Source organism: Lissotriton helveticus, chromosome 8, assembly GCF_964261635.1.
Source record: "Lissotriton helveticus chromosome 8, aLisHel1.1, whole genome shotgun sequence".
NCBI classification, from domain to species: Eukaryota; Metazoa; Chordata; class Amphibia; order Caudata; family Salamandridae; genus Lissotriton; species Lissotriton helveticus.
The window spans coordinates 1134020381-1134034812 of NC_136069.1; the positions used below are offsets into that span (position 1 = coordinate 1134020381).

The 14432-nt window shown below is 41.8% G+C and overlaps 1 protein-coding gene across 1 annotated transcript in view; it reads right to left on the reverse strand.

The window, feature by feature from the left end:
- Positions 1-14432, reverse strand: part of LOC144773146 (sodium/hydrogen exchanger 2-like) — a 622810-nt gene that overhangs the window by 24812 nt on the left and 583566 nt on the right. Inside the window, exon 11 of the mRNA XM_078658003.1 lies at positions 12307-12391. Within this exon, the coding sequence (XP_078514129.1) occupies positions 12307-12391 (85 nt within the window). The remainder of the gene's footprint in view (positions 1-12306; positions 12392-14432) is intronic.

The window sequence follows — 14432 nt, forward strand, 5'->3', positions numbered from 1 at the left end:
AAACCATTGGAAAAATCCCTCTGAAGAATAGACAGCTAGCAACACAATGGATACTCCGATTATAAGCAGTACCTATCGCCTTAACAGATACAGATACTTTGAGGCAAAAAGTGAATTCAAATCTCTCACCTGGCAAATAAAAGCTGGGGAGATATCTCCGTCGCCCTTACTATAAGAAACTCAAGAACCCCCTGGTTTTAACATTTATGTGTGTATATATGTATATGTATTTTTGTCTTTATTGTCACTGGCCCTGAAGAAGGTGAATCAAACAAAAACAATCACCGAAACGTACGTAGGCCGTACGCATTCAAAAATCTCCTTTATTGAAAAAAAACATTTTGTCATTAGCAAACAGAGAGAAGTAATAATATGTTTACAAAATGGAAAAATGAATCACCATAGGACCTCTCGTGTGTAGTGGAGCTATTTGAGTCTGTCAAAAACATATTCACTGTTTTGTCATATGTTGTTTTCTTTGGCATCCTTGTTTTTTATAGCAAAGAATGAGAGTAGTAGTATGAATGAAGGTATGAATGTTATGAGGACAAAAGATGTAGCTGGGGTTTCTTTCTCATATGTCTAATTAAATCATGCTCAGAATGACTAAATTGATTCTGTCATTTCCTTTGTGTATGTAAAATATTTATTATGAACATAACTGAATGATTGAACGAAAAAAAGAAAAAATAATAAAAAATAAATTTTTGGAATAAATTTAATGTCTTTTTTATATATTTAGCATCCTTCTTTGAAAACGTTTTGGAAGATTATCATTGTATAACTATATATAGGTCTGACAGAGGTACTTCCTTGTTGTTGTCCTACCTATATATAATATCCGTAAATATTTTTGTGCACTACAAATTTTACGTCAATATTATTGTCAGCAATAAAAAACAATAAACTTAAATTTGATATTATGTACCACAATATTTTTGAAATCACAATATTTTGAACAGAATAATATGATAAAACAAGATTTTAGAGTTGAAATCCTCTATAGCCAAGGTGGTTATATACAGGTAAGTATAGACTTCTGATTGTTACCTCCATATCGACGTACCTTAATGGCGTATATTAGAGGTTCATATAAAAAACATAATAGCATGGTAGAACAACAATGATATCAAGCTTCTCAAAAAGACAAACTTTAAAACACACATGCATTCCATTTAACGTTTAATGGTATTGCTATTATTGTGAAATAGTGTTCTTCGACTCTTCGGGGTCAATTCCGATGTCATTCGGCAGGGCTCCGAATTGGTTTTGTGTTTGCCGAATCCGATCCGGTACCCTTGTTTCTGACCGAATCGTACAAACTTCCCAATGACCGAGTATGATGCCTGGAAACCAGTAGGGCTGTCCAAATCGGTTCCAAAAGACATTGGGACAGGTCACATCTTTCTCAGCCGAATCATACAGCTCTATGTACTCGGTTTCCGAGCGAGTGAGTACGATGACCGATTCGAACAGCTGTTCCAACTTGGTTTCTCCGTAAACAATCGGCTGCCGGAATCCGTCTTTGGGGGCCCATAGCAGGCCCCCCTTCACCCGGGGCTTTCCAAATCGGGCCTGTGGGGTTACCCTCGTGTGTAGTGGAGCTATTTGAGTCTGTCAAAAACATATTCACTGTTTTGTCATATGTTGTTTTCTTTGGTATCCTTGTTTTTTATAGCAAAGAATGAGAGTAGTAGTATGAATGAAGGTATGAATGTTATGAGGACAAAAGATGTAGCTGGGGTTTCTTTCTCATATGTCTAATTAAATCATGCTCAGAATGACTAAATTGAATCTGTCATTTCCTTTGTGTATGTAAAATATTTATTATGAACATAACTGAATGATTGAACGAAAAAAAGAAAAAATAATAAAAAATAAATTTTTGGAATAAATTTTATGTCTTTTTTATATATTTAGCATCCTTCTTTGAAAACGTTTTGGAAGATTATCATTGTATAACTATATATAGGTCTGACAGAGGTACTTCCTTGTTGTTGTTTTTCCCTCTCCCCCCTCTGGACCTCAAATCTTATTGGGAGAACTCTTGTTTTTTTACTATTATATATATAGGTAGGACCATTGGAATTACGTAACTCTGCACCCACTGTGCTTCTGCATAATTACAGATTCTCAGCGCTTGCCACGTATTTTGTAATCCGCTACATAATTTGCAGTTTTCCCCCAAAAATATTATTTGAGCTTAAGTGGATGGAAAGTTACTAAAACTGAAGTTATGTGTGTACCAGCAGAGTGGAAGGCCCTTCACTAAGTCAACTGATCAACTTTTATTAACTATTGGTCTTTTTGTGTTAAACTTCACCTTTCAATTGCCTATTGCTGTATCTACGTGTTAAACTGTTCCTAACTAATGATGTTTAACTTTTTCTCAGACAGTGTTATCGTGTAATAAAGGGAAAATAATGCAGTAATACTGTCACAAAATGTGACACATTTCACAGGCTAATCTGCCTTATCTTGCTACATAATTTAGTCAATCATGCAGCATAGATTGGTCCTCCCGTGTAACATTATTCCAGTGGCCCTGAATATAGATTATATGTACATTTTATATATGTTTTTGTTATAATTGTATATACATATTTTTTTATTTATTTTAATATTTCTTTTTGGGTTGTTGAATGTTTTGGGAGCACTGTGTGGGTAGTATTTTACAAAAAAATATGTTTATTTCGTGTTTTTTGGATTCTTGTTGGTGAATTGGCGAGTAGTGTTTTATGTTTAGACGGATTAATTTCCATTTCTATTGGTGGTTTAAAGAAATATTGATGTATTTATAACAAATCGTTTGCAGATGTTTTAAAAATGCTTACTATTATATAAAAATTGTGGTTCAGTATAAAATAAAATTTATAATGTAAGTAGAAAAATATTTTTTTGAAACAGTTAATGCAGTTCTGGTATTTTGTACTATTTCTGTGTATCTATTTAATTTTTGCTTTTTATTTTGCTTGATTAAATGTAATTATGAACCAAAAATTTAAATTGAGATAATACTTCTTGATATTAAAGTGTAATAAAGATAACTTTTTATTTAAAAAAGATGTTTCACAATGTTTACACTTAGAAAAGTAATTATCCCATAATGTATATACTTACTCCAATTTATGTGGGATTAGATGAGGCAATCTGACTCCCTCCAGCATATGCACTTTCCCCAAAGTATGTAGAATCAGAGTTAGAAGAATATAGCGACCCCTCCTATTATTTGCACTTTCCACACCAAATGTGGGATTGGAGTTGGAATAGTAAATTGTATCCATTCCCATAAATGCACTTTCCCCAATGTATGTGGTTTTGGATTTAGAATAGAAAAATCCACCTCCTCCAATATACCTCTTTCTCCCATGTACATGGGTTTGGAGATAGAATAGTAAATCGGTCCCTTTCCAACATTTGTACTTTCCCCAATGTGTGTGGGATAATAGTTAGAAACATAAACATGATCTCCAAAATATGCGCTTTCCCTATTACATGTGGGACTGGAGTTAGAGAAGTAAATTAGACCCCCTGCAATATATGCACTTTCGCTGATGTTTTTTGGATTACTGTTAGAATGTTAAATAAAATCCTTTTATTTATAGGTTTTACTTAGGACCTGATTATGATGCCGGTCGGAAAATCTTCCAATCAACTCTGTTTCCGAATCAGTTCAGACCAACTCGAGTTCGGGGAGTACGACCGACCGATAACGATGTATCCGAACACCGTTCGGTCGGACTCCCATTGACTGCAATGGGAGCCTGTGTTCCGAAGGAGAACGCAGGTTTCCGTTGAAAAAAGGGGTGGTTGCGGAAAACTGTGCACCCTGTCAAAGGAACCCCATGGTGCCTGCCACACTGTGCATAGTTTTAAAGAGGGGGCCCCTTGGGTACCCCCACGGACCTCAACTGGAGGCATCAGGATGAAGGGGGGACTGCGATGGGCCCGCAAAGTCAGTTTCTGACTGCCGTTTTGTGTCGGGCAGGCTGAATCGGAACGGCTGTAAGATTCGGACATCGTAATCGCTCTGTTGGAAATAGTGTCCATAGAGCTGTATGAATCGGCTCCGACTGACTCGGAGTCTCCAAGTGCCGTTGGAACCGATTCGGACAGCTCGAATGGTTAACGTCTATCATAATCTGTAGGTCGGAAAGGTTTCCTAGTTGGTCGGAAACAGAGGTTCTGAAACGATTTAGGAGAATCCGAAAGCTGTTCTGAGCCTTTCCGACCAAGATCGTAATCAGGCCCTTAATGGTTTTATGACTACATTTAGGGGCCAATTATGATGTTGGGTGGAAACTTTCTGCCTGACACCGACTCGGAATCATGACTGTAGGCTCGTGGTCTGTGGTTCCGCCCACACAATTACAATGCTACTGAACACTGTTCGGTCAGATTCCCAATTTCAGAACGCCAGGAAAGACTTTGATTCACAGCTATTCTATTGCAAGCTGCTTTGTTTAATGCGCTTTTAAATCGTCCCGTTTTGCCGATTTAATTTATCTTTTTATTTACTCTTTTTTCCTTGCTTTTATTACAGGTCACTCGCAGACTTGCACTGCTGCCATCTTACCCTCACTCTAATTGTTAAGAGCACCGCGTTATCGCGGGTCCCTGTCTACCGTCTAGTTGTGGTGGCCATTTTGGGAGGGGGTACACTGCCGGCGGCGCGGTTAGCGCTCTAGTTTGCAGACGCTGGGCGAACATTAAGCCAGCTATGCTGACGCGCAGCGTCATCACGCAGCGTCGTCGCCGGAACGTCGCCGGAGTTTCGCCAGAGTCAAGCCCGTCTGTGCCCGTCCGGGCCCAGACGGGCACAGGGCATGTCACTCTGCCCAACCCTGCTGGACTTATGGATTCAACTTGCAGGTACTCTAGCGATACTTTATTGTCGCTACGCGCACCCAGACATCCCAGTTGTATCTACCAATGGGCAGAAGGTACCTCTTATAAACACTGCCTTCTATGTGGCTCTGGTAGCCCACCCATAGATCGATTCCAGATTTCTATGGCTTTGCTTAATTGCAGGTCATTACCTTGTCATGCCACTGAAATAAACTCGTTGATTGTAGACCATAGTTTGAATGCCCTCCTCCTTACGGAAACTTGGCTGACCTCTTGCTCAGGACCTGATATTGTTAAAGCCCTCCCTCCGGGATATCTCATGTTTCATCTAGATAGGCCGGAGGGGAGAGGGGGAGGAGTGGCCATTTTGTACAGAGACAAATATGTATGTAAAGCGGTAGATTGCGGTATTGATAACTCTGAAGGCTGTCAATTCTCGCTACGCATATCGTCCACCATCTCAATCTCTGGCCTTCTCGTCTATCGGCCTCCTGCAGCGATAGGAAATTTCATAGATTCCTTCCTTGAGGTGGTGATACAACTAGCTGCCGCCTCCTCCAAATTTATAGTGTTGGGGGATCTCAACTTGCATTTCGATGATCCATGTGATGCAGTGGCGAGAGAACTACAAAGTATGTTGGGTATCTTGTATCTTGTTAACGTCGGAGCTACCCATATTAAAGGTCATCAGCTGGATGTGGCTTTCACGAACTCAGAGAATCTTCAAGCCCTTCAGCCTCTGCCTCTTCCCTGGACAGACCATTGTCTAGTCCCCATCATATGGCAGTTGGGGAAGGGGAGAGATCCTGTACCTAGACGGTATTCAGTTGAACGGCTCTGGTCTAGGCTGCCGGTGGATAACTGGGCGGCTGAGTTAGCGAGAACCTGTCCTTCTTTGGTCGCTGACCCTATCACTGCTGATCAGCATGTGGGAAATTGGCTGATCAATTCCCTTGACTTGTTAATTCCGGAAAAGAAAAGGCCCATGAGGGAAAAAAGAGCCGGTTCTGCTCCCTGGTACACCCCTGAACTTAGGGATCTCAGAACACCCTGTAAAAGATTAGAAAGGGCATGGAGGAGAAAGCTGACGGAAGAAAGTCGAGAACACTACAAGGCATCGATGAGGAAGTATAAAGCTGCCTTGAAAGATGCCAAAAGAAGCTATTTCAGTGATAGGATTGATAGGGCGAGTAACTCATCAGGGGAATCCTTTAAGATTTTTAAGGAACTGCTAAAGTCTCCGGTTCCTCCAGTCGTGCACGACAACCCCCAAGAAAAATGTGAAGAGCTGGCAGACTTCTTTCATTCCAAAATAGAGAAGATTCTATCTTCATTGCCTGCGACATCTCAGAATCTGGAGATGGACTCTAGCCCAGGAATATGTCCCTTTGAGTTGTCCTCTTTTGGCCCTTTTTCGGAGGAGGAGGTCGTAAATGTGCTGAAAGGGATGAAGAGTGGGTCTCCGAGTGACCCGGTGCCCATGAAATGGCTCAAACAAGTGGCAAATACTCTTTCTGCCCCGCTTACAGATCTTATCAACCTTTCCCTTTCCCAGGGCACGGTGCCGCAGAGATGGAAAAAAGCAGTTGTTAAAGCACTGCTGAAAAAACCTGGCTTAGATCCCTCGAATCTGGCCAATTTTAGGCCTATTTCTCTTTTGCCCGGCTTTTCAAAAATCGCAGAAAAAATGGTTAATCGCCAGCTCTCGTACCACCTAGAATCCCATCATTTGCTGGGAGACTCCCAGACGGGCTTTCGCCCTGGTCAGGGGACGGACACGGCCTTATTGGCAGTGGTGGAGGAAGCAAGGAGCATTCTTGATACGGGGGGGTCAGTGGCAGTGATCCTCCTGGACCTGAGTGCTGCCTTCGACACCGTGAGTCACCAGATGCTCCTCCAATGACTGTCAGAGGTGGGTGTCACGGGGATGGCCCTCAAATGGCTTGAGTCATTCCTTTCTGACCGTTTCTATCAAGTCTGGGAAGGGGCAGAGCAGTCGACCCTGTTCCCTCTTCAATGTGGAGTCCCGCAGGGCTCATCATTGAGCCCTATCTTATTTAACTTCTATATGACTCCACTTGAGAGAGTGGTCTCCCCTTCAGGAGTGAAGATCATCAGCTATGCTGATGATACTCAGCTGGTTGTAGGCCTTACCCAGCTGGCGGAACAACCAGAGGTTCTTCATGACTGCCTTGCCAATGTTCATCGTTGGATGTCCCACTCTGCCCTTAAGCTCAACGGAGAGAAAACTGAGCTTATGTTGCTAGGCAAATCTAGGCCTTCGCTTATCGCCAGTTGCTGGCCTCAGTCTCTGGGTGACCCACCATCTCCTAAGAAGGAGATTAAGAGCCTAGGAGTTTGGCTGGAGGAAGACCTGTCCTTTAGGACACATGCCAGGAAGATCGCAGGGGTGTGTTTTGGCCTGTTGCGGTCAGCGCGCAAGGTGCTACCACTGCTCCCCAATCCATCCAGGAAGCTTCTGATTCGTGGTTTAATTTTGTCGAGACTTGACTATGGGAACGCACTGTTCCTTGGCGCTCCGGAAGCGACCTTTAGGACCCTTCAACAGGTGCAGAATGCAGCCGCTAGACTGCTGATGGAGGTTCCTAGAAGACACTCAGCTGCTCCGGCCCTGAAAACGCTTCACTGGCTCCCGGTTAAGGAGCGGGTGAAATTTAAAGCGTTATGCACGGCCCATAAAATCTTGCATGGTAGGGGCCCTTCTATCTTATCCAATATGGCACGCCCCTATAAACCCACACGGCCACTGCGATCGGACCAAGGATGTCTTCTGCAGTTAACCAGAGTAAAAAGAGCTCGCTCTGGGGGCCGGCGTTTTTCAGTGCAAGTGGCGGCACTGTGGAACTCCCTGCCCTTTAAGATTCGTTCGGAGCCTAACATTCTGCACTTTAGGAAACTCCTGAAGACGTATTTGTTTCCTGTGTAGTGACTGAGTCTGAGCTTTCCCTTCCTTGTTCTGTTCTGCGCCGGGATGCCCCTGGGTAACTGAGCGCGCTACAAATTTCATATAATAATTGTTTCCTGTGGGAGCTTGTGTTCTGCCGAACAACCAGCTGTAACACAGGCTCCCATGGGAAAATGAGGTGTGTGTGGAAATCCTGCACCCTGTCATGGGCACCCCACGCTGCCTGCCACAGAGTGTAGGGTTTTACAGAAGTGTCACTCAGGTACCCCCTTGGCCCCCCAAACAGAGGCTGGAGGATGAAGGGGGCCCTGCCAGGGACCCCCAAAGTCATTTTCCCACAGCCTTTTCGTGTCAGGCAGCCTAACGTGCGAAGGCTGTTGGAAATCGACATCGTAATCCTGCGGTCGCAAACGCTGTCCATAGGGGTGTACAATGCGGTTACGTCCAACACTAATCCTCGAGAGCTGGTCGGAACAGATTTAGAATGACTGCCCTGCTTACCTTCCGACTGCGAACATCATAATCGGTCGGGCGGATTGTAAATCGACCGAGTCGGTCTGAAGGGCTCTGACACAGTGGAGGAGAATCTGACTGTCGGGAGGAGGCTTTCCACCCGACATTGTAATTGGCCCCCTAGTATTATTTAGGATAATAAATATGATTTTAATAACAGTTTCCTTATGTAACTCTTACTTCACTTAGAGAATTAAATATGAATTTTCCATTGAGTATTAATGTTTTACATTAAGGGCCTCATTACGATGTCTGTCGGAAAGCATTTCGACCAATTACGATGTTTCCGTAAATCCGTTCAGTCGGACTCCCATTGACTTTAATGGGAGTCTGTGTTCCAATTGAAAATGTATTGTATTTAAAAGTAAAGAATAGTTTAACCATGTAAATATTATTCTAATTAAGAAAAAATGAAATTAAAATCTAAATTATTCTTTTTGAACGTTTTTAAATGTAAAAATGTTTAAAGATAGTTTTAAAACGTTTTAATTAAAATTAGGGTAATTAGATAAATATATATTTTTTTTACATGGAATCACTTTTTTATATTTAATTGTTTTTCGAAATCTGCCATTAATATAGGGCAGTGGTTCCCAAACTTTTTAAACCCGTGGCTCCCTTGACCTAACTGGCAGATGGCCGTGGCTCCCCACCATTTTTTTACTGGTGGGCGGGTGGGGGCGATGTAAGCAAGACCGTGGGAATACTTCCTGTTGGCTCCCTTAAATGAATTGGGATGCAATGAAGGTATTAGGGATAAAAAGGAGAGCAGCTGCTAGCTAGCTATTCACAAACTACCCGCAGACCATTAGTCATTCTCAGAGGTGTTTTAAGCACATCAAGTAGTACCCGAAGAGCATCACATTGCACATTTTGGAACACTGGACAGTGGACAGATGATTTTTCACCATTTCTTTAAATTAAAGGTGACGAGTTGCATATTGGCAAGACCTGGGGTGCATATCTACAGCACTTTATTCATTTTAAAAGCAAACACAAAAAATATTTTTTATAGATGCACATTAGGGAGGGCGAGATACAGGATGTACTCAAATATTGCGGTGGTTCACATATTTGTTGTTGACCTGACATGGTGACCAACCCAGAGCCCACTCTCCCACCTCATGCCATTGGCATTTCACCTTTTACTATGGAGTTTGTGCACTGGAATGCACCATTCTAGAAAAAATCCTAGGTCAATATATACAATGTAAGCACTGCAGTAACAAGTTTAACTGCCTCACATTCAATAGCTGTCAGTCTTGGAACTGAGATGGTCAAGGCAGGGGATTCAAACCCGTGACTCAAGTTTGAAAGCCCCGCAACACACTGTATCCTTGTAAAAGTCATTTCTCAAAATAACAAATACTATAAATAAAGGGGCTTATTTACAAGCCCCTTCCGCCGCTCATACGTCAATTTACACATATTAAAAGTGATGCACTTGCGGCACAAGGGGCTTGTAAAAAGCCCCAAAGAGTGTAAACAAGTGGCATTATATTTTATTTTGAGTGCAGCTGGACATACAAGCCCCCCATCTGCATGTTCCACCAGAAATGATGCTCGGGAAATGGCGGAGGCAAAAGGAAATGGTCGCAAAGGAATGCTTAAACATCAGTCTCTTATTCAGTTCACCAACTTTAACTTTTTCTCCAGGGCGTTCATTCATTGCTGGCTCCTGCATAATTGATTTCACTGTGTGAATCAATCCTTGATTCACAGATACCCAGTTGCTCGTCACTCGTAGTCACAGAACGTTCTGTGGCTTTTATCCACAGTTTCTCTTTCAAGCTACCAAAGCTGCAGAAATAAACATATTTTTAAAAAACTGCGCAGATTTGAAGCTGAAAGTTCCAAGGCTTCAACACAATATTACTCTGGTGTTCTGACGGGCGCTCTGCACTTCTGACATCGCCAGCCAGATGCTATCTTTCCCACATCGTGCGCGGCGCCCCTGGCTACTGATAACGGCGCACCAGGGCGCCGCGGCGCACAGTTTGGGAACCACAGATATAGGGCCTCATTATGCTAGTGGTGGGACCGCAACCGTCAGCCCGTCAATGCCGGTCTCAGGATTACCGCCTGCCGCATTATGATGGCGGGCAAATGGTTGGCAGTCGGAGAGACCAACCACCACAGATCCAATGGGCTCAAGGAGCCCGTCAGACAGTCAGAGGGTCTGCTATCCCTACAATGGTGGCAGTGCTTGCCAGGCACTACTGTAGAGATTACAATGTCCCTTCCCACTGGCCTTTTCATGGTGGTTTACCCGCCATGAAAAGGCAGCAGAAAGGGGCATTGGGGGCCCATAGTGGGCCTCCTTTTTCCCCTGGTCCTCCGACATGCGCCCTGGGGGCATCTATGGTGCCCCCCTACATATCCCTGCACCATGTGGCAGGCACCGCATGGTGCCTGAAGTGTCAAGTGAACTATCACTTGAATAACTGTGAGCACTACTGAATAAAGTGTAACAATGTATACACACTTGTGTATAACTATTCTTAATTAAACATTGTTTGAACTGAACCACGTAAACCCGAAATTGTTGTCAAAATAATTATTATTTGTTATTGTCAGGTACTTGTTCTCATTTTGTCTTGTACCTGACAGTTTCGTTGTACACGCGCAACTTTTTTCCATTTCATCATTGGCGCTCCTCAACATAGGTAACTTGTTTTCACACCTTTTCTATGTTGCTCCACTTTTGGGGTTCTTACCTTTTCACTTATTTTCTGATCTCTTCAGGTGATGGAATTCTTTGGCAATGAATGAAGGGTTATGTTATACTTAAACCTCGTGGTGTTTAAATATTTGGTAGCTATGTATAATAAAATGCATGTGATTTATTTGTATATATAAGGCAAATATACATACATTCTTGTATTTCTTTTTATTGTAGTGGACCCGAAGAAGGGACGTGGTGTCCCGAAATGCAATGGGCCACCCTGGAATGTATTGCTTTGTGTTTGACATAAACTGCTCAGTTATAATGTCAGTTTATTGAGAAAATGTTAATCGCATCAGTGTATAAAGATTATTCTATTTTTTGAATTTGGAATTTGAATTGTGCAATAACGAGTAATATTTCATTAGACAACAATTTCGTGTTTACGTGGTTCAGTTCAAACAATGTTTAATTAAGAATAGTTGTACACAAGTGTGTATACATTGTTAAACGTTATTCAGTAGTGCACACAGTTATTCAAGTGATAGTTTGCTTGACACTTCAGAATCACATGCACGTGGGATTGGCAGCCCACAAATACTGTGTAGCACACAAAAACATTTGTTTAAATCCCAAGCATTCATTTAAACAGGTTCCCAAATTGGTTTAAACTAGGTGTGCACCGCATAACCCACTTTTTTGTAGTACCGCATGGTGCCTGCCGCACAGTTCAGAGATATGTACAGAGTGTAAGTGTTGTACTGCGACATGTGCTGCAGGCCACAGCACTCGCCGTAATGCAAAAGAAACACATTGCGACCATCTTGAAGGTGATTGCATCATGATACCGGTTGCTGGGCCGCCAACAGCTAGTTGGGCGGTCCCGTTTCCGAATGGGAGGTGGTCGGATGTAAGTCAGACCGCCATCCAAATCTGCCCAACATTTTTGCAAATGGAATTATCATTATGCGTGTTTATTTTTTTCAAATATAATATATTTGTTGTTTATATCATTTTAGCAGATATTTATGTATTACTACATTTTTAAAGATGATATTTTGGTGATTGATTTTTTTTATCAATTACTTTATATGTATTAAATAGCTATATTGTGTTAGCAAATTTTTTGACATTATATTTTTGCATCAAGATGTTTCTGTAGTATATATTTCGACATACACCAATGCCTTGATGATAGAATGGTAGTTGTTAGTCTCAAGTCTGTATTTTTGTAGCGTGATTTAAAAAATGTACATTTTGACATGCAATAAATACGTTATATTGTACTTGCAGAATGTGCTGCTCTTGTATTCCAAAGAAAATAAAATCATAGGGTAGTTGATGCTCTTGTTACCTGTGAAAGTATGTTGTCCTCCATGTCCTTCTGAGAGCCTGGTGTGCCCTGGTAGTGACATATATCTTGTATGGTGTGTAGTTGCCTACGTTAAAACACAGACATGATAGAAAATGGATGAGTTATCTAAAATACTATTACATTTTCTGACACACGGTGCAAAATGTGCTACTAAATTTGTTCAGTTATGCAAAATAAATACATTGTGTGATGATGGCTTACAATGCACAATGTGGCGTAGCTATGTACATAATATGAGCAATGTTGAAGTTGTAGTGCGATCAGAGCCAAAGTGCAAAAGATATTATTCCGGGGGATGTGAAGCTGAAAATGTTTGGGGGCCAACTGAATGTGTGAATACAATCCTGTTAGTGAGTGAGTGGTAATAGAACTTACAAGGCAGGTGCTGACTCTAGATATTTTCACTCTATGAAAATGTAGCAGTGCAACAAAGATTAGAATGGTTAGGTTAGAATGGGCATTTATATAACATAGACCTATATCATTAAAGTGATATTATGTTATTTTAGAAGCAGGTGACACCTACTCAGGGGATGGCAGACTCTTCTCTTTAGTACTAACAGTGTCACACATTGTACTCTATTGACCGATTGTTTCCAGCCATGGCATTATACATGACCTAGTAGACTGAGTACCAGTGAACTGGGGATATATCTTTGGAGGGAAGCAATCAGAATTAATTAATTGGAGCAGAGACCCCGATTCCCTGGGATACAGGTTACCAGCTGAAGCTTTGGATAGTCATTGAACTGAGTCTGACATGTCCTTTGGGGTTTTGCTTACCTAAGTGGTGAACTCGCCTTGACCTTGCTGTACTCAGAGCCTGGGAGGACGATAACCTTTAGAGAATGTTTGGGCCCAGTACGCAAATCATTCAAATATTACTGTAATCTTCTGTTCAACTAAATATGCAAGCAACACGGCTGGATTAAATGTCCTGTTGAGATATACTTTTGAGCTGTCTAGACGTGGTTATTTTCATACATGCATTTTAGTATATCTGGGCTCTAATTCTTTCTCTCCTCCATGGGTCACCAAAGGCATACTGGAACTGATAACTGGGGATGCCCTCCCTCTCCACTGCAAAACCCGAAAAACCTACTCAACAGTAGATGTAAATATTTTTTTACCGCTTCTTATATTTTTTTCATTTTATTTTAAGGTTCACTGCTTGGTAACCTGTTCCATATCATGCCAGGGACACAGTCCTGGTTTGTTGTTGTCTGCAGGTGTTCATGACGAAGATCCCAGATACACACAAAATTATGCACAACCACAGTCATCAAACAATCAATTCAACAATCAATTCACACACTGTGCCGCTCCCACACTAACTTAGAGAATCCCTAGAAATTAGTACAGATACATCTTAGGGACCACAGAATACACCATAAAGAGCCACATGCTCCATGATTCTGTGCTGCTTTTTATGGATTCAAGTAGTCTAGGAAATCTGCTTCTGGTGTAGATTTTCAGAATTACCCTGGAACTCTTAGAAAATTCCAACTTAGAAATGTACTCCAAAATGTAGGAGAAACTTTACAGGAGCAAATAAATTACTGACTTTCCCAGCAGCCATTTTGTGAATCAGGTAACTGGTTTAAATTTCTCTGTTCTGCAGCCCTACTCTTTCCTATTTACTGTTCCATGCTTCAGATTTCAGTTTAAGGGGCAGGTGGGGCTAATGCAGTTTTACTTTGCAGATAATTTTATTTAGACTGACACGACCTGCCTTGTAAATCCTCCGGGAGTAAGGATGTGGTTAGGGGCATTTTTTACATAGATTTCACATTGCCTATAGTGCTTCTTGAAGTTGGTGAGGGGAGATTTCACAGACACCACCAACATGTAAACTTTTGCAGTGTTTTACAGCAGGTCAGATATGCTGAACATTAAGAATCTGGAAAAGAGGTACAGAAAACTTACCACACCTAGGGTGTCAACATACCTTGAAACAACTTTTAGTGCAGCTGGCTTGATATGCCATCACTATGCACATGGGGGAACAGTGTAGTTGGCCACGGTTGACATAGATCCTGGAGCCTCACATTGGTACCAAAGCAGCTTACAATATTCTAAATTAAGACACAGCTCAAAACTTGCCT